The sequence below is a fragment of the Gambusia affinis genome, linkage group LG13, assembly GCF_019740435.1.
Source record: "Gambusia affinis linkage group LG13, SWU_Gaff_1.0, whole genome shotgun sequence".
Taxonomy (NCBI): Eukaryota; Metazoa; Chordata; class Actinopteri; order Cyprinodontiformes; family Poeciliidae; genus Gambusia; species Gambusia affinis.
The window spans coordinates 22,665,402-22,685,097 of record NC_057880.1 but is presented as its reverse complement, the minus strand read 5'-3'; the positions used below and the strand labels follow the sequence as shown (position 1 = coordinate 22,685,097).

General features: G+C 35.4%; 2 protein-coding genes across 2 annotated transcripts; both read left to right on the top strand.

Moving 5' to 3' along the window:
• The first annotated feature begins 4,286 nt into the window (after positions 1–4,286).
• Positions 4,287–12,766, top strand: LOC122842408 (RING finger protein 122-like). The gene is made up of 6 exons (XM_044136235.1): positions 4,287–4,936; positions 7,114–7,270; positions 9,174–9,216; positions 9,307–9,348; positions 9,722–9,804; positions 10,104–12,766. The coding sequence occupies exons 1-6, from the start codon at positions 4,912–4,914 to the stop codon at positions 10,222–10,224; spliced, it is 471 nt and encodes a 156-aa protein (XP_043992170.1). The 5' UTR covers positions 4,287–4,911; the 3' UTR covers positions 10,225–12,766.
• A 265-nt stretch (positions 12,767–13,031) lies between these two features.
• Positions 13,032–18,742, top strand: pcgf6 (polycomb group ring finger 6). The gene is made up of 10 exons (XM_044135797.1): positions 13,032–13,532; positions 13,645–13,744; positions 14,745–14,841; positions 14,942–14,997; positions 15,094–15,153; positions 15,256–15,370; positions 15,700–15,727; positions 16,599–16,697; positions 17,714–17,800; positions 18,361–18,742. The coding sequence occupies exons 1-10, from the start codon at positions 13,467–13,469 to the stop codon at positions 18,409–18,411; spliced, it is 759 nt and encodes a 252-aa protein (XP_043991732.1). The 5' UTR covers positions 13,032–13,466; the 3' UTR covers positions 18,412–18,742.
• Positions 18,743–19,696: the final 954 nt, after the last annotated feature.

The following is a 19,696-nucleotide window of genomic DNA, read 5'->3' as shown; positions in this document are numbered from 1 at the left end:
TGTTTGTTTTTCATTCACTGGGTAGAAAATCCAGAAATGTTACTCAAGTAAGAGTAGAAATACTTCATAATAACATTACTCAAGTAAAAGCAGAAAAGAAAAAAGTAATTGGTAAAAAGTCTATTCAAGTACTGAGTAACTGATCAAACTATCAATCATTTAATATTTAAAAAGTACATCATCAGATGGACCAAAATTTAAAGTTAAGTAGAAACTTTGATATTTTATGGATGGAAATAACAATAATTCATATAAGTAACAAAAATAAATAAATCAGGCAAAAGAAAAATTTTTCCAAATCAGTTTCTTTCTATAAAACAATTTATGAAACTTCAACAGAAACTGCAGCTGTGTGTGTCTGTGTCTGATGGATTTTGGTTAAAACATTTTTGTTTTTCATTCAGTAGGTAGAAAATTCAGAAGTTTTACTCAAATAAGAGTAGAAATACTTCATGAGGCTCGTTTAAGACAAAAACTAAGTTTTCTCTCACACACACTTATAAGGCTAAAATTACACATAAACAATATTAAAGTATCTTTACTTTTATAGTAAAGACTGTATTTTCTCACACACATAAGAGAAAATGTGTGTGAGAGAAAATATAGTTTTTGTCCTAAACAGCCCCTCATAATACTTCAGAATAAAATTACTCAAGTAAAAAGTACAAATTCTCCTAAAAGTACATCTTTAAAAAAAAAAAAAAGTTACAAAGCAAATGTAACTAGTTACTACCCAACCAAAATGAATGGAAGTCAATGCAATGTCTAATTAGGATATAAATAAGTCTTAAACAATACTTTAAATGTTGCAGATAGATATAAACAAGTTTGATGCTAATAAAAAACCAAATTAACCCATACAAACTTAGAAGGATGCATTTTTTTTACTTAAAATCTAAATTTTTACAACTTTATGACACAATAATGCTGATTTCCTGTAAAAGTAAATGTCATTACAGAAGTTTTCAGCCCTCTTTCTGCTTCTACTCTCCACAAATGGGCATTTCTCTCAGTGCACTGCTGGAATTTATCAACAAACTTGTGTGAATTTTGGAAGTGACTCCCTTCAAATCAGGCGCAGGCTGGTTAAATCTTGTTCTTTCTGGTTAGACCTCAGTAGTCCATTTACATATATTCTCATTGCATCACACTGGGGGGCTGACCTCCATGAGGTAATCACCAGAAAAAAAATGTTGTGCTGGCTCATACTGCTCTTGTCCCTGAATGGTCGCCTTGGTATGCAGCAGGAAAAAGGAGAAACAAACTGTCTGACTCAAAGTACGGGGGTTGTTATTGTGCAATAAATTCACACAGGATATTCTGGAGAAAAGCACTCAGCTCACTTGGTTTTACTTGACAGAGTTGTTTGGGTCAGAAGTGGGAAAAAGAGCCCAAATACACCTTTTTTTAATCTGTACTGGTAAAGAACTAATAGCGCCCTCTTCAGCAATCAGAAATTAAAGAGAGTGTTTTATTGTCCTGCAGCGCCCTCTGCTGGAAACACAACATAAGCGCATTTAAAAAAAACTCACGGACAGACTGAATTAGTCCATTTCTACCACGGCGTATTAGGGTCATAGCTAAAGAAAAACAAATATAAATAGTAAATTTCCGCCAAAAATGCCAAAAAGGGACACATCTGTTCTAATTCACTACTTTCTTATGTTAGCAATAATGAACTTTTAATAAAAAGCTTGCAGCCATTATCAATTTACATTAAAATGGACTCTCCTGCATTAAACTGAGGCAAATATCATGTTTGAAGCAAGTTTTCATGATGAGATGATCAAATGAAGACAGTAAGACTTCAGAGAATATAAAATTATGCTAGCAGAGAATTTTATTTTCAAGGTGGTTTCAAGGTGAAAGTATTTATGTCACTAAATAAAGTGTTTCTTCTTCCAGAAATCTGTCTCACACTGTTATCTCTTCCAGATTCCTCAAACAAAAATATATTTATTTTTAATCCAACTGCAGCTCACGGTTGAGCTGACGATTTATGAACTTCACCAAACAACATATCAAGTGTAATTTTAAGAATATATAAATATTTATACATGCTATATAATAATTAACTACACTGTAGGTGAAGTTTTCATTAAAAGAAGAAAATGTCCTGCTAGAAAATTAGGAAATTTTGCATTAATTGTGTGAACATTTCTATCAGCTCTAATACAGAATTTTACCATGTTCATCATGTTTAATTTATTTCATTTCTATTAATACGAAACTGAAATTTTCTGTATTTTTACAGTATTCTCCAGGTACATTCAGAGACATTTTAAGCATTTCTCTTGTTGAAAAACTGAAATTGTATCGTATTTTAACTGTGCATCTCCTGGTTTATTCAGAAACATTTCCATATTTTTACATTTCTCAAACATTAACATAAACACAAGAAAAAAAAATCCTGTTAGAAGTCTTAACAGAAGTTTCTTTCACATTTTAGTACATTTACCCATTTTATGGAGTTTTTTTTTTTTTTTTTACAATCTAGAGGGAAAGAAAGTTATCAAAAAGTAGAAAACAGATTAATTGTTGGAACAAAAGCTTCTCTATCCTTGAGCAAGTAAAGATAAACTACTAATGCCGTCTGCTGCCGGATCTGTTTTTTGAGGTTTGTGTCCAGTTTTCTTTGAATGACAAATACTTTCTGTTCCTGGAAACTAATCTTAAACTGACGGAAAACAGCTGTGCTCCACCAATACGTTGATAGGAAATTTATTTCACAATTCATTTGTCCACAGTTGGCCGCAGGGAGGCGCTGTTGTTTGCACTTTTGCGTTGCCTTGGTTCAAACGTTCAAGATAATTTCTACATGAAAATCTTACAGCTTTCTGTTTATTTACGTAAGTAATCAAATTTAAATTAAAAACAGCACTTCTAAACTGGCTATTAGGCTGAGTATTTTTTTTTTTTAGCTTTTTCTAAATAACAAACAACACTGTATTCTATTTTTATACATTTGAGGTGAGATTTAAATAAATTCAGACCCTGAAAACAACCACGTTATTGCATTCAGCAATTCAACATTAATTGTGTTTATTTGTTTATTTTGGTCCATGTGGTCCATTCCAGCACCTAAAATAAAACATAAGCAAATATAAAATATAACAGTGAAAACAGGCTCCTCGTTAGGGATGAAATTGATCGATTAGTGAGTAAAAATTGAGTTTTCTCTTGCATCAAGTGGGTCGACCATCTTTCAATGACATGAAGGGCGAAATTATTCATAATGCTGAATTAAAAAAAGAACATTATATTTTTTTAAATTATTTAAAAAATGTTTTAAAACAATTTTAACAATTAAATTTTCAAAATATTTTTTACCTACAATTTTAACTTTTTTTAACTATTATAATTCTCATAACTTGGACATAATTGGGACCGTTCGTCTCTCCCCTGAATCTGTTTTTGTATAAATGGTTCCGCTTAAGAATGACCAGTGGTGCCCTCTGCTGGATGGCGGCCAAACTAAAAAACTGAAAAAAGATCTGAGATGTAACTTTTATTAAAAAAAATATATATTTTTTAAGTATTTCTTGAAGCTATCACTACGTTGTGACAATTTGACAGATGGCTCTTTTTCACTTCCTCCCTGAGCTAAATGCACCGCTCCAAACCAAAAACAACCAATCAGAGCCAGGAGACGGGTTTAACGACGTCAGTCAATCTCATGTACACGCTGCTAAATGTGCTAATGACGGAGTAACTGAAGTAACTTACGGTTACAGAAAAACCGCTTATCCACCGTCATCGAATTAATTCATGTTAGTTAGCATGAATAAATGCTAACTAGCACTAGCATTCACGACAAGCTCTGCTAGCTGGAGGGTATGGCGGAGCAGGGGATGAGCAGCACCACACCTAGGGGTGATTGATAGCACTAAGACCCTTCTTGCTCTTAAACAACCAATCAAAGCCAGGAGGAGCTTAATTTTTATACTATACTGTTATGACATAGTCCAACAACAGTTTTTCCTGCAACTTTAATCGTTTGGAACTAATTTTAATTTAATAATCCATTAATCGACAATCGTAAACTCACTAATCCTTGTAGGAAATATTCTTCTTTTGTTATTAGCTCTCTTATTGAATAATTTATCCCTCTATTTTTCAGTAATAACTACGAAAGTCTAATTCTCGCTTGTGTGTTTATTAAATCTTTTGTCATCTACAATGAGTTATCCTGATCGATAGGCCAATTACTGCCCAGCCTCCACATCTGACTGTCTGCTGTTCAGTAATAGTTTACAGCTGTAAAGGAAGGTAGGGGACAAACCAAGAGGGGCAAAGGGGGTAAAAGGAGGGCAAGAGAGTGAAGAAAGGAAGGAAGGAAGGAAAGAGGGGGCGGCGAAAGCAGAGCTGTGATGCAGGCAGTGAATCACATGAGCAGAGATCTGTTTACAAACCGAGAGCTGGAGATGAGAAGTGGAGAACAGAGACGAGGGAGGAGAGTGAACGTGAGAGGAGCCTGGATCAGAATTAAGATTAGCGCCGTTGTCTTCCTGTGTTACCAACCCCGCGCCGTGGGTTCTGCGTATGGAGCAGGGAGGCAGATGGAGGCGCTGCCATCGACTTTCCACGGGAGAACCTGCCCGGATAACAGAGAAATTCATCCGTGTCGTTTTCCTTTGTCTCTCCACAGCAGGAATTTGAAGCCATTGATAAAAAGAGTGACACAGGGATATAACAGTGACTTGGGATTGCATCCGTGACTCCACGTAGGTTTCTTTGTCACCCACTGAAGATACAAAGGCGGATCTGACAGTCGATGGGAGTGTTTAGTGGATGTTTCCTTTGGGTTTCAGACTAAGTAAACCTGTTTTCAGTTACCAAACCCAGAGAACTTGTTGAGAAACCCAAAACTTTCCCCGGCTGAGTGCCGATCGACCATTCACATGTTATTGGATGCATCCGGCTCACTGGTGTCACGGTAAGTGTTTTGGATCCACCAGCTGCACAACCTTTCTTCATATTTTGCGCCACACAAACTGCGGTCCCTCTGACTCTGACTGAATTGGAACCCATTAAAGTTTGACAAAGGAGAACCGATACAAGCAGGGCTAGCTTCAACGATTTTGGAGTCAAAAGGCAAATGAAACAAACTCCGCCCATCTAAGATAATCAGTGCTTTGCTTCTTTTATGCTTTTAGCGCAGTCTATTATAAATTAAGAAGTGCTTTCAACTTTTTCAGGATTAAATTAAAGTTTATGAGTCACCTGCAATCTTGTTAGCAAAGGTACTACTTGTCCTTGTCTATGTTCCCGTTAACTAGACACCAAATCTATATTGACCACTATTTATAGATTTAATAATTTTAGATATTATTCACTATTTCATATGTTTTCAACATGGAGCTTTTATAATTAATAACTCAGTCCTGCTATGCTGATGGCGTCCGACCGGAAGTACGTCAGTGGAAGATTTAAATCTCATTTTAATTCGTTATTCTTTCAAATGCATTCTCATCAATCTTGGAACTCAGTTTTTATATAAGCTCCTAATAACCTACTGTTACTCTACATTTCCTTTTAAGTTGGTTTTACAAGAATCAACACAAAAATGTACACCACAATTTTTGTTTTTCCTTTGAGCAGACAAAACTATGAACATCAGCAGGAAAAATCTACAGAAACAGCTGTAATGGTTCTAGATCAAATCAACTACCTCACCTTAACCATGTTCAAGTCCAGACCTGTTCATGCATGCATGCAGCATTTGCACAGTGGCCTATCTTTTGGTCCTCCACTATCAATGATTTACTAACATAGTGCTAAGATTACAGCGGCCTCTTCTTTAACCTAAACGTTCAGCCAAAACACTCGCTTTACCAGCCCTCTGTTCTGGTGTGACCTTTGTGTATTAAAGCATGACTTCTGAGCAGGAGTACAAGCTATTCCGTCTCACCGTGAAAATGTGCTAATTGCATCCTTGCACTACTCTGATGGGGGTTTGTGTGGAAGGAAAACAGCTCTGTTTAATCATCCAAGGCTAAGAAAAAAGTTTATTCTCAATTAAAACATTTAAGAACCCAACATGAAGGTGGAACACATTCCTGACATGCAGGTGCTATGGAGTGTGAGGAATATTTGTCAAAATTTGACTTCCTCTCATAGAAAAGTCAGAAACTGTTATACAGAGCATCAAACAAGATATTATGTATGAGAACTCTGACTCAAGACAAAAATAAAACACTGCAAAAGCACAAAAGGTTGCCAAGTATTTTTGGTCTACCTTCTAGTGCAAATATCTCAGTATCCTTGAAATAGGATAAAAATAACGTACAAGTAACTTCCCAGCAAGATAGTGGAGCTTGTCTCAAGTAAATTATTCCTTATTATTGATTTAAAAAAAAATACTAGTTCCTCCAGCAGATTATTTTACTTCTAACAAAACATTTTTCCCATATTATAAGTGAAATAATAGTACTTTTTTGTTAATATTAAGGAATTATTGGCATTAAACAAGTTCCTATATCTTGCTGGAAAGTTAAGATATTTGTGTTAGAAAGCAGTCCAAAAATACTTGGTAAAATTGTGTGTGTTTTTGCAATGAAATCATAAAATTTTTATAAAACTTTCTGAAATATTGGCTGAAAATTAATGAACATTCTGACTTTGGAGCCAAAAAAATGTTTTTTAATTATTTTGATCAAGTAGAGGAAAAATTTTAGAAGTACTTGATGCAGAAAACTATGATAATAATGACCCTTTGATATGAGTTTGTAAAATAAATACCTGCACTGGAGGTGGGTGGATTGATCCAGAATATTGATTATATTGATGCTACATTGGTATCTGTATCAGATTTATACTAGCGTAGTTAAAGTCATTGCAGTTTCAGATTCTTTGTATTTGCAGTTTTTCAACTCTACCTCAAATAGTTTGTTTTGATTTGCTGCATTCATGACATTTTCACTGCAAACGTTTATGTGTATTGGATAATAAAAGATGATTTCCGATTTGGTTTCAGTCAAATCCCTTAAAAAAACCCCACTTGTTTCATTGAAAATATGATGCTTATTCTGTCTAAACCAATTTTCTATCAATATTCTGCAGGGATTTTAAAAGGGATATAATTTAATCTCTACCCATTTTTCCCATTTTTAGGGTGTTTGTGTGACTTTGAACTGCAGGAATTCGTCCCTGACTGCAACATGACAAGCGAAAGTCTCTTCAACCTGCCGCTTAATATTTACATCATCATCCTGGGCATCGGCCTCTTCACCCTCATGCTCAGCCTCATCTTCTGCTGCTACTTGTTCAGGTACACTCTAAAACATCGGAAGGTGGTTTAACTTGAAAATGAAGAAAGCTCAGTCAACCAGAAATTTTCATTTAATTTGCATTAATGCATTTTTATTAAAAGTCACTCTGAATTTTGCTCAGAAACATTTAATTTGAATCTGAGCAGACATTGTCCTCAACCACTGCAAACTGACAAATGCATTAATATAATAGGTATAAGTGAACTCTGGTGCGGTTTGAATGCTGATCCGAAAGCCACGCAGACAACTCCAAAAGCAGGAAGTGAACTACAGTGCAGGGCATTCTGGGTAAATACAACCAAAACAAATGTGCAAGTCTAGTGCTAGGGGTGAAATGTCTCCTGGCCTTTAGCTACAAAAGACAAATCCTACAACAGGCAAAGTCTGACGTCACATTTCATGAGGAAGGAAGATGTTCTCAGTGTCTTCTTCAGAAGTTTTCGTGTCGTTTTCTTCAGTGGTTCTTGGTGCAGCGCCACCACAGGTGAAGAGGGGAAAATGTTTTTCAAGAGGTTTGGTTCATTTACATAGTGTAGTGTGAAAGCGAACCACACCGACTGAAAATGTATCAAATGTTGCAATTTTGGTCCCCAATCGGACCAAGCCTACCAGACAATCAGGTATGAAAACACACTTAAAATTGTTAGTTCACTCAAAACTTGGAGATGTGACAAAATTAATCAAAAGCTAAATGTTTGACAAACTTAAGTTCAAAATCTAAAACTTTCTTTGATTTAAAGTAGAAGCTAGTAGACACAACTAAATACAGCTCAAATATTTTACGTGAAGTCCAAGTTTTGATGTTTTTTGTGCAGCCCTGCTCAGTGTGAGGGACTTCACTGCTCAGGTTGTTACATGAATTTGACATCATACAAATTCCAGGACTGCTTGAAGCGCTGAGCATCCCCAGCTGATTCATTTAGCATGACAAGACTTGTATCAGTGGAGAGAGATAAGGAAACATAATTTGCACAGTAGGGATGTTTTTGGTGACAAACTTGTAAGTTTTCTTTTAGCTGCAAGGGGAGGGCATGTTACATAAAATTCTGAACCAACCAGCTATAATTATTCACCAATATTTAAGTAGGCCAAGGACATAAAATCTCTTCTTATATTTTTTCTATCCATCTTTCTGTCTTGAGTGTTTTCATTTCTGATAGTACAGATGATTCGGTTCATTTAGGGACCAAAATTGCAACATTTTCAGCTGTTGCGGTTTGCTTTAGCACTGAACAGTGTCAAATGAACCAAACTAATTGAAAAATTTGTTTCCCTCCTCGCCTGAGATGACAAAAACCTCTGACATAAACACAACTTCCTTTTTTGCAAAATGTGAACAAAAATGGTGTGGCATCAGATTCTAGCTGTTGTAGGATTTCTCCTTCGTCTTTGGTAAAAGACCACAAGACATTTCTTCCACTAGCGCTAGACTTGCATTTTTGTTTTTGTTGTATTTACCCAGAATGCCCTGCGCTGTATTCCGCTTCCTGCTTTTGTAGCGGTCTCCGGCCCACTTGCCATTCACATATGCATTCAAACTGCACCAGAGTTCACCTCAACCAGAACAAGACCAAGGTTTGCAGGTCTCTTCAATTTGCTTTTTTGGTCAGCATCAGCGTTTGATTCTGCATTCACACCTCCATAAACAACCTGGACTTTCTAGGCAAACCACTCTACCGCTTTTCTACTTTGGGTGTTTTCACACCTGATAGTGTCATAAACGTGGTTTGATTGGGGAACAAAAGTTCAACATTTGTTACATTTTCAGCTGATTCTCACCAACATGTCTCATGTTGCCATTTTGTTTTTAGACCAATAAACCAACTGTTTTCTTGCAGACCTGGGCCTAAGCTTGGTTGTGTTTCTCAGTATTCTGAGTTTTATTTTGTTGCTTCTTTACAGATTAAGAAGACAAGGTACAAGAGACCATTATGGCTACAGTGAGGTGACATCTTGTTACTGAAACATTCCTATGAGACTGTTTTCATTTGCTTTTCTGTTAGGTAAATTAAATTATTTCCTTTGTCATCAACAGGTAGTTCTAAAAGGAGCGGGAAAGAAAATGAGTCTTCTTGGTGTAAGTTGAATACATGTTGTAAGCTAATGCATATTTAGGGATTGAACATTTAAAGTGCTTCAGGTTCTTTTATGTTCATTCATTGGACTGAAGCACGTGGTTCCAGTTTAAGTTGCTGTAGCATAAACTTTTCAGTTATTGCTATGGCTGTAAATATGGGCAAATTTGGGATAATTGGTGGTTATTTTCTTGAAGCCTTACAAAGACTACCGCACTTTTCTTTCCCATTTTGAAGAGAAGCAAAGAGAAGGAAAATAGGCTTCAGAGTTACTCCATAGTCCCTTGGTACTCTGATCAAGAAGATTTCTAGGATAAGTAAGTTTTTTTAAAATTTGCTGAAGTGGTTTTATGATCTGGTATTTTCTTTTTCCAGCAAACATGTGCAGTATGTTTGGAAGAGTTTCGCAGCAGGGATGAGCTTGGAGTGTGTCCGTGTTCCCACGCTTTTCATAAGAAGTGAGTTCAATAGTAGTACTTGATGGTTATCATGTTTTTACGACAATGTACAACTCATATGATGTCTTTAAGTATGCAAAGCAGAGTTTTTTGCATCCTTCAAACTTCAACAAGTAGTTTAACAGACATCAAAACGTCCGGTAGCTATTGCTGAACTTCCCGCTGCTAATTACGTCAAGTTTCTTGAATATATTTTCTTTGCATGTTTGAACTTGAGCACAACTATGCTAACTGGGACTTGTGTGATAGCCATGATTTTTTAGTCATGTTTTTCTCTTGTCTGTCTGCTTTTACCCTAGATGTCTGCTGAAATGGTTAGAAATCCGGAATGTGTGTCCGATGTGTAACAAGTCAGTTTGTCGAATCCAGCATGACCCCCAACAAACACCCGAGCAGCCACAGAGTCTCTCGGAAGTCTGATAAAGGAGCCCTACCCAGCAATGCAGAGCGCTCTCCGTTCAGCTGAACTCTGACACAGTTTTAGTTTTTTTTCTTTTTAAAAATTTAAATATTTTTTTGAGGCAGAGTTACTCTTGCAGAAATGTTAAAATAAACATTGTTGTGATCAGAAGAACATTTTTGGAAAAATGCATGAAGGGGACACTTAGACACAAGGTAATGGTAACAACATCTTAACGTGGGGTTTGTAAATCAAAGTAAGAACGCTTAATGTTGAATATCTTGTGCTCAAGTTGGTTGAAAGTCAACTTCAGGTCGTGAATTGAAATATACTTTTTTCAGATTTTCCAGACTGATTGGTAACACCATAATATCCTGGATTTTGTGCAAACAAAAAACTACAATGGTGCAACGAAAAGACAAGGCTTTATGTACAAGGCAGCCATATTGATTAAAACTTAGTAAGCTAGCTAAGAAAGTTCATGTGACTTTGAACTCAACTTGAATGCTACCATTCTCAGTACATAGGCCCATGCTAATGCTAAGTGCCTTAAAGTCATGTAACCATGTACTAATAGGTTTTTAGCATTATATTTCAACCTGTTCAGTGCCAGCAGAGAAGTGAAGTGACCTAACCAAGACGTAGACTATGTATTCAGGGCTAGTGGTATCAAAAAAAGTGGTTTTCTGAAGAAATTTGCCTCCAAATTATTTGCGTAAAATCTACTCATTAATTGGGAAGCTGAGAAAGCTAGAAGCAATGCTACGTGACACTCTATTGGCTGGTGTTTGGGAAACAGCCAATTGAGGAGCTCCATACATTTTCCTTATCGCTGATTGGCTGAACCCATAAGGACAATAGGGGTGTTAGCTCCTGCTGTAGTGCTACAACGGTTTTCGTTTTTATATTAATGCAGGTTAGAAAATAGATAGTTTGAATTGTTATAATTAGCAGTTGCAAGCATTTTAGAGGGGTTCTTAAGTATTCAGTATTTTAGCTCTTAGCGCTTGGTTACATTCGCTAACCTCTGGAAATGCCGAGAGCCCACTGTATAAAGTTGAGTTGTTTACTGGTTGTTAATGTCTTTTATGTGGGAATTTTTATGTGAATTCAATAAGACAAAGTTCAAACCACACGATTCTTTACAACAAAACATTGTCAAGGTGTAACAGACACAGAAAAGAGTCAATCGGGCTTACCATAGTACACACAGACTGAATTGATATCTCTCTAGCATAGAAACTAGCCGTCAACGCGCCCGCCACATTGTGAGTGGCGTCTTCTTGTTGGATTTACTGGCGGTTGGCAACAAACCTTTAGGAGCTTTACCGCCACTTATTGGTATGGAGTGTGATTCATGATGGTCTATTATGAAGTTATTATGTTATTATGAAGATGCGAAACAGTGTTAAGAGGTTCTGTACCTCAGTGTATGCAAACTTTGTTTATGTTTTTTCTTAGACCATCAAAGGTAAAACAGAAAGACCTTGAGTTGTTAACTTGAATTTAAAAAATGGCACAGAACTACCCTCTTTCTTACATTTAAAAAATGCCACTCACAAAATGGCAGTGGAAAAACTGACTGGTGCAGGATCCATTTTCAAGCAGCATCCACTCTTCCATTGCTTATAAGTGACTTCCTCTGACTTTAAAACGGTTTGGATCTGTTAGAAATTGTGCTATCCAGTTGTGAATGTTCCCAGATGATGTTTTGTAGTGAAATTGATCATTTCTGCCTCAGAGAAATGTTTTCATGTCAAATGCTCCCCATAGACTTCACCTTGTGAAAATGGTGTCCTTTTTCTCTCTCTTTTTTTTATCAGCAAGACTTTAATCAAATGAAGACTTGGGAAAAAGGGGGCAGGGGATTAAGCCCACTAAACACCAACACAGAAAGAATCAGAACTCTGTTTTGGTCCATGTTCTCTCAAAACTGAAATGAAGGTTTCCACAGGTTTTCTTAAATAAGAAGAAAATCCACACTGGGTTTTTTAAATTTAAATAACGTGGCAATTACAAACAGCTAATTATATCAAAATGACAAAGATTATGAGCTCTGTTATAAGCTACTCTGGGAAAAAGAAGCTCAAAATAAATAAATTAATATCACGTTCATGATGGGTTTAGGCTTGTCCCCATGTGACTTTTTATAGCTAAATTGTTTGTATTATCAATAAAACCTGGATTGTGTCAGTGATGATAAACATTTTTAATGTATTTCTCGAATCTTGGATTTGTTGTACCTCAAGAAAATGGGACAAAACCAATTCATCCTCAACAAAAAAATAATTGCTATTGCTGAACTAAAAAATTGTTTTCAACCATTAAGAGGTAAACAGATTCTTTAAGTTGATGTCCTGTTGGTGGGATGTACACCTTAAACCTAATTATCAGTATATTCAATGTTGTATAGTACTCTGTAAATACAAAGCTGACTTTTGTAAGAAAAGACAATTACAAAAAACAACCAATATAATCGTTCTTTTAAATGTCATTTTAAAATTTGTGTTGATTTTTCTCTGTGAATAATTTTATTGTGATAAATTAAAATATTATGCATTACACTGCCTCTGACTGATCTGTAGACATTTATTAGATGCATACATAAAAGTGAAATAAACCAAAATAGCAAGAATTTTACATATTTCAGTGTTTGATAGAATCTAAGCAGAGCTTCAATATGATAAAATAACAAAAGGAAATGGGAGCAAAAAGATGAGCAATCAATTTATTGCAAATAATCATTAAACTGAAATTGGATGTTCGTTTATATTTGCCAGATGAAGCTATTTATATAATAACAATCTATTAGGGAGCTCTGTCACGCCTAGTAACGCTTTTATTCTGGAAAATCCAAACCGGAAACAGTGACGTTATCCACGCTGCAAACTAAGCGCGAGGGAAATTCAGTTGGACGAAAATTAGTGTAGCAGAAAAGTACTTAAATTGTGTCATTTTTATTTTGTGGCGCGTTAAAATATAAGTTTGTGGAAAGATAAATCGAATGACGCTTTTGTCTGCGCTAAAAAATTGTTAATATCAGTATATAGTTAGGCGCGTGTTATTGTTTTGTTCTGCGGTTCACGGTGCGGAGGCTAACGCTAGCCGACTAGTGCTATGTTGTTTACATGACGAAAAGTTTAAAAATAGAAGCTTCCACGTTTTAACAGAAGCAGAATAAAAGGGAAAACATATTTATTAATTTACTGACAAGTTAAAGAGACCGGAGAAAGTATTGTAGTGCGGTTCACAGCCGTCGAGGATGTCAGTTGGTCGAAGAAGTCATGACGGAAACACCAACGTTTCAGGCAGCGACACTGACGACGAAGTGCGTAAAACACCAATTTTTTTTCTATAATCGGATATAATTCATGTTTAACAGTTTTCTGCTGTTGCCTTTTGTAATTTTTTAAACAAATTCACGTTTTTGTTTTCCACAGACTAAGCTTCATCTCACTCAGTTTTATCCTTACATCCGCTGTACTGTTTGCTGCGGCTTCTTCATCGATGCCACCACAATCACAGAGTGCCTGCACACATGTGAGTACAAATCTACGGAGGGAGGGTCAGCCTCGATTACTTCACATTAAAACTAATTACAACCTACAAATTTGCTTGTTGGAAAATGAGTAAGACTATTAAAAAACAAAAATTTGTGCATAGAAATAATAGGAAACCGAAGTTACCTTCGGGAAAATGGCTGAATTACAGTTGCTCCTAATTTTTAACTACCTTAAGCGAGTTTAATCAGCTCTAATTTAAAAACTACAATACATAGACCGTAAAACTTGGACTAGATTATTCTTCCCTGAGATTGATTTGTGAAAGTTCAATAAGAGACGATTTGAGCGCTTTTATTTTCAACTGAACCACATTACAACTAGTTCACAGTGTTGGGGCTTGGTGGGCAAATTATCTGTGATTTTGATGAATCACCAGCTACTACATAACTCTTGCACTGACTCATGCTTTTATAAAAATATTATAACTTTTACATATTTATTAAGAGTTATTATCTTAGAAAGGGGGATCTCAACCTCGAATCTAACTAATTCCCACCTTTGGCATGTTTTGGCTTCAGGTTTTAGCACTGTAGCCATAATATTTATGAATTAGCCACATCTCAATACAGAAGAAATTTTTAAACAGGTCAAAGTCATTTATCTTTACACCAGGTATTGATTGTGTGATTTTTACAAAATATTCAGACAATTTTTCAGTTGTGCAACAGTTTTTGAGTGAAATTCTTTCTGTATTTAAGCTCAACAAGCACTATAATACATTAATATCGTACTTAAACGATGGCTGCTTGAAAGTAGATGTGTTGGCAAAAAATTTGGAGGATATGAACTTCCAAAATTTTGAAAGCCACATAAAAATATAATTTCTTCAAGCATCTCTGCTTGCATATTCAATGTAAGACTCACTCATTTCTCTATCTGCTCATGTTCAGGTAAATCTTGAATAAGTTCAAGGCTCTCCCTCAGACGGTAAAATAAAAGACGTCTTTGAACTAGTTTTCTTCTGCTTTTTCTTCAAGTTTGCAAAAGCTGCATCGTGAAGCACTTCTTCTCCAGCAACAGATGTCCGACATGCAGCATCGTTGTGCACGAGACGCAGCCTCTTTACAACATCAGGTGAGTTTTTTCTTCCAGCAGCAGCAGCTGACTAATTACTCTCCCCATGTTTCTGTTTGGTATGCAGCTGACTGGGAGATAATTACTTTCTGTTTTGCAGGCCAGACAGACAACTTCAGGACATTGTATATAAAATGGTTCCTTTCCTGGAAGAACGTAAGAATGTTTGAGAACACACTAAAACCAAATCTTTGTTCATCTGAGGTTCTGCTTTGAGTTTTTTGTGTGCATTTTATGTTTTCTTTTTAATAGTTGAAAGAGAAAAAATGTGCAATTTCTACAAAGAGAGGGGGCTCGCCGTGCCAAAACCAGGTGACAACATCCAGCCTCTCTGGATTTCTAATCAAATTTTACATAGTTGAAGTATGTCACTTTATTGCTGATTGTATGTGACGTGCGGTTTGTTCTTTGCAGTGGCTGTTTCACCTCAAGGTCCCATTGTGCTGAAGAAAAGGAAAGATGGCTTTCCCAGAGCTGTGTTCACCATCCCCCCTGAGCTGAATATTTATCTGCTCTTGGAGTTTGTTGGGTACATTTCCGTATTATGTGGCATAAAAATTATTTAAGCATTTTAAGGATGGTACTTTGGAGCAATCATACTCCATATTGTATAGTTTTTGTTTGTATTTTGGCATACCTAAGGACAATTTAAAGAGACCAGTAAACATAATGTTTTAAGACTATGAGAGGAAACTGGGTTATCTTAGTTTTTTTTAGATGGGCTTCTACATTTAAAGGCTAATTTTTATTCAGTAAAGTTTCAAAAATAAATGAATAAATATATGTTATAGTTACTTGTGTGTTCTCTTGTTATGGATGGCATCATAGTCACATATCTCTTGACTGTTTTGTTTTCAGGGCTGAAAATGGGATCTCTGACTTTAAGGTAAAGGTTTAAGATCTTTATAACAAATGCTCATAACAAACAAATATTATTGGTGCATTATAACAGTAAATGTAATGTTAGAAGTCCTAAAGAGTTACTTTTATCTCACCTTCAGCTTCTTAACTCTCCATTACACATAGGAGGGGAAAAAGGAGAAAATTTCCACCAAAATACGCAGAAAATTTCAGTTTAAAAAGTTTTAAATTTGCTAGAGAAAACTTAGAAATTTTGAGATTAATTCAAAACATTTTCTAGAAAAAACATGGAAGCTTCTGAGTTATAAAAGTTGTTCATTTTCAACTTTTCATTCTCAGAAATTTCCATGTTTTTTTTCTTCTTTTTTTTCAGAAAAATATTTTGGTGGAAATTTACTCTTCCTTTCTTTTTCTATCTACAATTATCCTAATATGACTTTAAAACTTTTTGTATCCTCTCATGTTGAACGTTTTTGTCTCATTCATGAGTTTAAAAAAAAAATATGTTCAGGTTTTTCTGTCCTTTTGAGAATTTTCTGTTTGACAAACTATAAAAAAATGGGGTTTTCTTTATTTGAAGACATTATCGACACCTTGTTAAGATTAATTTAGTTTTTTTTTTAATGAAAAACATTGGTTGTAAAAATAAGAAGTGTTTATATACACCAGTCTTTGGCTCCTCCTAGTGGTTCTTCTGAAGATTACAGTGGACTTTGATTCAAATGCAAAATAGGCTCATTGAAGATTAGCAAATAAATTTCACATACATGAAGTGTCAGTTTAAAATTGAGAAAATGTATATTTTAGTCATTCAAATACACGTTTCACTGTTAAAATTGACATATTTAATTTGGATATCTTTAAATTAAAGCCGATCCTCTCTGCCGCTGTTTCAGCCTCTAGAAAGGCCGTACATCTGCGTGTCGGGTGAAGCCACCATCCGACACGTGGAGCTGTTCATCCGGAGGAAGATGGAGCTCAGCCCCAAGTGTCAGGTCAGCCTGCAGTTTAGGTTGCCCCCACGGTAGTTTGGATACAGATCATTTTCAGAGGGAGAATTAAGCAGTTTGGTGATAAAAATCAAACTTCTTTATGTGACTGTTGTCCTAGAAAACCATATTACAGACTGGTATGTTTTTCAAGAGCATTATTTGTATTTGTGGGAATATGATTGCAGTCAGAATCATAGGTTTAGTTAAAAAAATAAATGATAAATGGTTCTTATAGTCACTTTTACCATTATCGTAATAATACCACAAAATATCCTGATAAAACTTTAAGTCCATATTGCCTGAAAATGGATTTATTCCAGAAATTAGGTGCACAATCTGCATTTCACTCATTATTACAGAGCAAAATATATCAATTATACACATACATATTATGTATGTTGTATATTACAAATACAAGAATAAAGTCATGATATTAGAAGGATACAGTCTTACAACAACAAACTGGAAATAATACAAGAATAAATATTACTAGGAAAACGCTGTAATATTTGAACAAAGTAACGATTTTATGAAAACCCCTACATGAAAAAGGAATGTTCAGCATCTCTTGAAGTTTTCCTTTGGTTTCTGTTTTGCAGATGAGGAAATAATTCATCTTTTAATACTTGACCATCAAATTATCACCAGAAACAGGACTTTAACTGTATTTTAAAGAAAGAACAACACAAACTGAGCTGCTCACATCAGATAACCTCATAAATTTAGAAGCTTTTTCTTGTCATTTTAAAACGTCTTTATTCTGCTGATATGACTATATTCTCATAATTAAACATTTTTGTGGCCTGAGTCAAATACTCCATTGTACAACTCTTATTTAAAGGGATGATAAAAGCTACTTTTTAGCCATTAAAATTTATTTATTTATTTTTTTTTATGAAAGTGAGAAAAAAATACTTTGAAATCAGATTTATTGTATTTTTAAGTCGAAATGCTCATCCTAAATACATTTTTGAAAAATTGAGACATTCTGGTGTGAACAGTTTCTGTTTCCCCTGCAGGTGGATCTGGTTTGTGGAGATCACCTCCTAGATCATCACCAGTCACTCAAAGACATTAAGAAGTTTGTGGGTAATGAAGCACTACAGGTAAAAACACACACACACACACACACACACACACAGTAACATAGGAACATGCTATTGTGTGCAGCTTTTATCAAACATATTTTTTTACAGTCTCTATGAGGTGACAATATTTTATGAGACAGATAATCTGAAAAGTTCAAGCTCCCTGTGCTAACTAGAAACAACCAATCAGATTCCAGGAGGAGGGTTTGAGTGCCGTCAATAACCCTCCGTGTGGCGCTGCTCATCTCCTATTCCAAGCTGCTAAGGCTAGTTAGCATAGCCACTGATGACAGCAGATAAACGGTTTTTCTGTAATGGTAAGTCGTCTCTCTGCCGTTAACTCATTTATCAGCATGTATACAAGATTGATTGACAGCGCTAAGCCCCTCCACCGGGCTCTGATTGGTTGTTTTTGGTGCATTTCTTCAGACGGCAATAGTAGCTCAGAGAGGAATGGTATTTGATTGTTTTATTTTATTTTTCCCCACAAGTTATCTGTTAACTGGTGACAGATTTTATTTTTTATAAAAGTTACAAACTGCAGCTTTAAGTCAAGACTTGTTGCATTTCCTTTGCAGGACGGTCTACTGGTGCTTCACTTCGGTTTGGTCCTCCCCTGCCAGACCTGAGCAGGAAACTCGACCCAGATCTTCACAGTTTCACCGGGTCAACGGTTCAGATTCACTGCTTTTCTGAATCCACTGAGGACGATTAACAACCTGCAGCGTCAAGCTCGAGTATTTTTCCTTTTTTCTTGGACTTTGGTTGAATCTTGGAGACGCTGTTCCAACAGATCGGACCTCCAAACCGGTTCTGGATCAAATAAAGCAGTCAAGTCGAACTCACGCATCCATCTGCGTTTACCAATATTTAACCAATATTTGAGAAGGGTATGTACATTTTTGAATCTGTATGTTTGATTTCGACTTGGTGTGAGTAAGAGAAAACTTTTTTCTTTAATGTTTGCATTTATGTTGATGAGTAAATGTCTGTCTGACCCTGAAATGTTTCGGAAAGCCTTTAAAAATGTGAAAAATACTTGATAACTGACATATTTGCTCAGTTAATGAAACAAGACTAACTTTTCTGTTGCCAGTTTCTCTCTTGGAGGCTTTTTGTCAACCAAGTTTAATTGCTGCTGTTGATAAAACTAGAAGAGAAGCAACATCTGTCTAGTTTATTCATTTTCTAATTGTTGGTGGTTTTTGGGTCAATCTGTGAACTACTTTTTATTTATTGACTGACTGACTGCTTTGATAATAAAACAGTTTGCTTCAAACAAAAAACAATGTTTATTTAAAATTTGTTTAAATAAAACCCACCTTATATCTTTGAAGTAAATTCAGAAGTGAAACATGGTTCGTTATTTATTCTTTTAAAAATGATTCAATGCAGATTTAGATTTATTGACTTAAATATACACTCAAGGGAAATTTTGTGCCTTTTTCTACATTTAACAGACATTTAGTCTATTAAATGGATATAGCAGAGGATGATTTTTATTTTAAAGTAGATTTTGAATTATCATCTGAGTTTCTTAAATTAGTCTAATGTGGTGAAGCTACATTAAAAAATTACTTTTTGGTAAGGGCACATTAAATTTCAGTTTTAAAATGTAGTTTTATGTTTGTCCACTAGTTCACGTTTCAAAGCTGCAGCAAAATTATTTGTTTTTACAAGCTTCTTTTAAAGGTACACCTGAAAAATCAGTTGAAATTATTCTGCCCAACAACATTGCCAGAAAAAAAAAATGGAGTCAAATTATTCAGATTGATCCGTTTCCAGGTAGATAATCTACCATTTACAACTTAATTAAGCAATCAGCAACAGGTTGCACAGGGCGTAACCTTTGAATTGAGATGTATTTAATATTCCCCATCAACAAGCAGGAATCGGAAGGAAAACAAATTACCC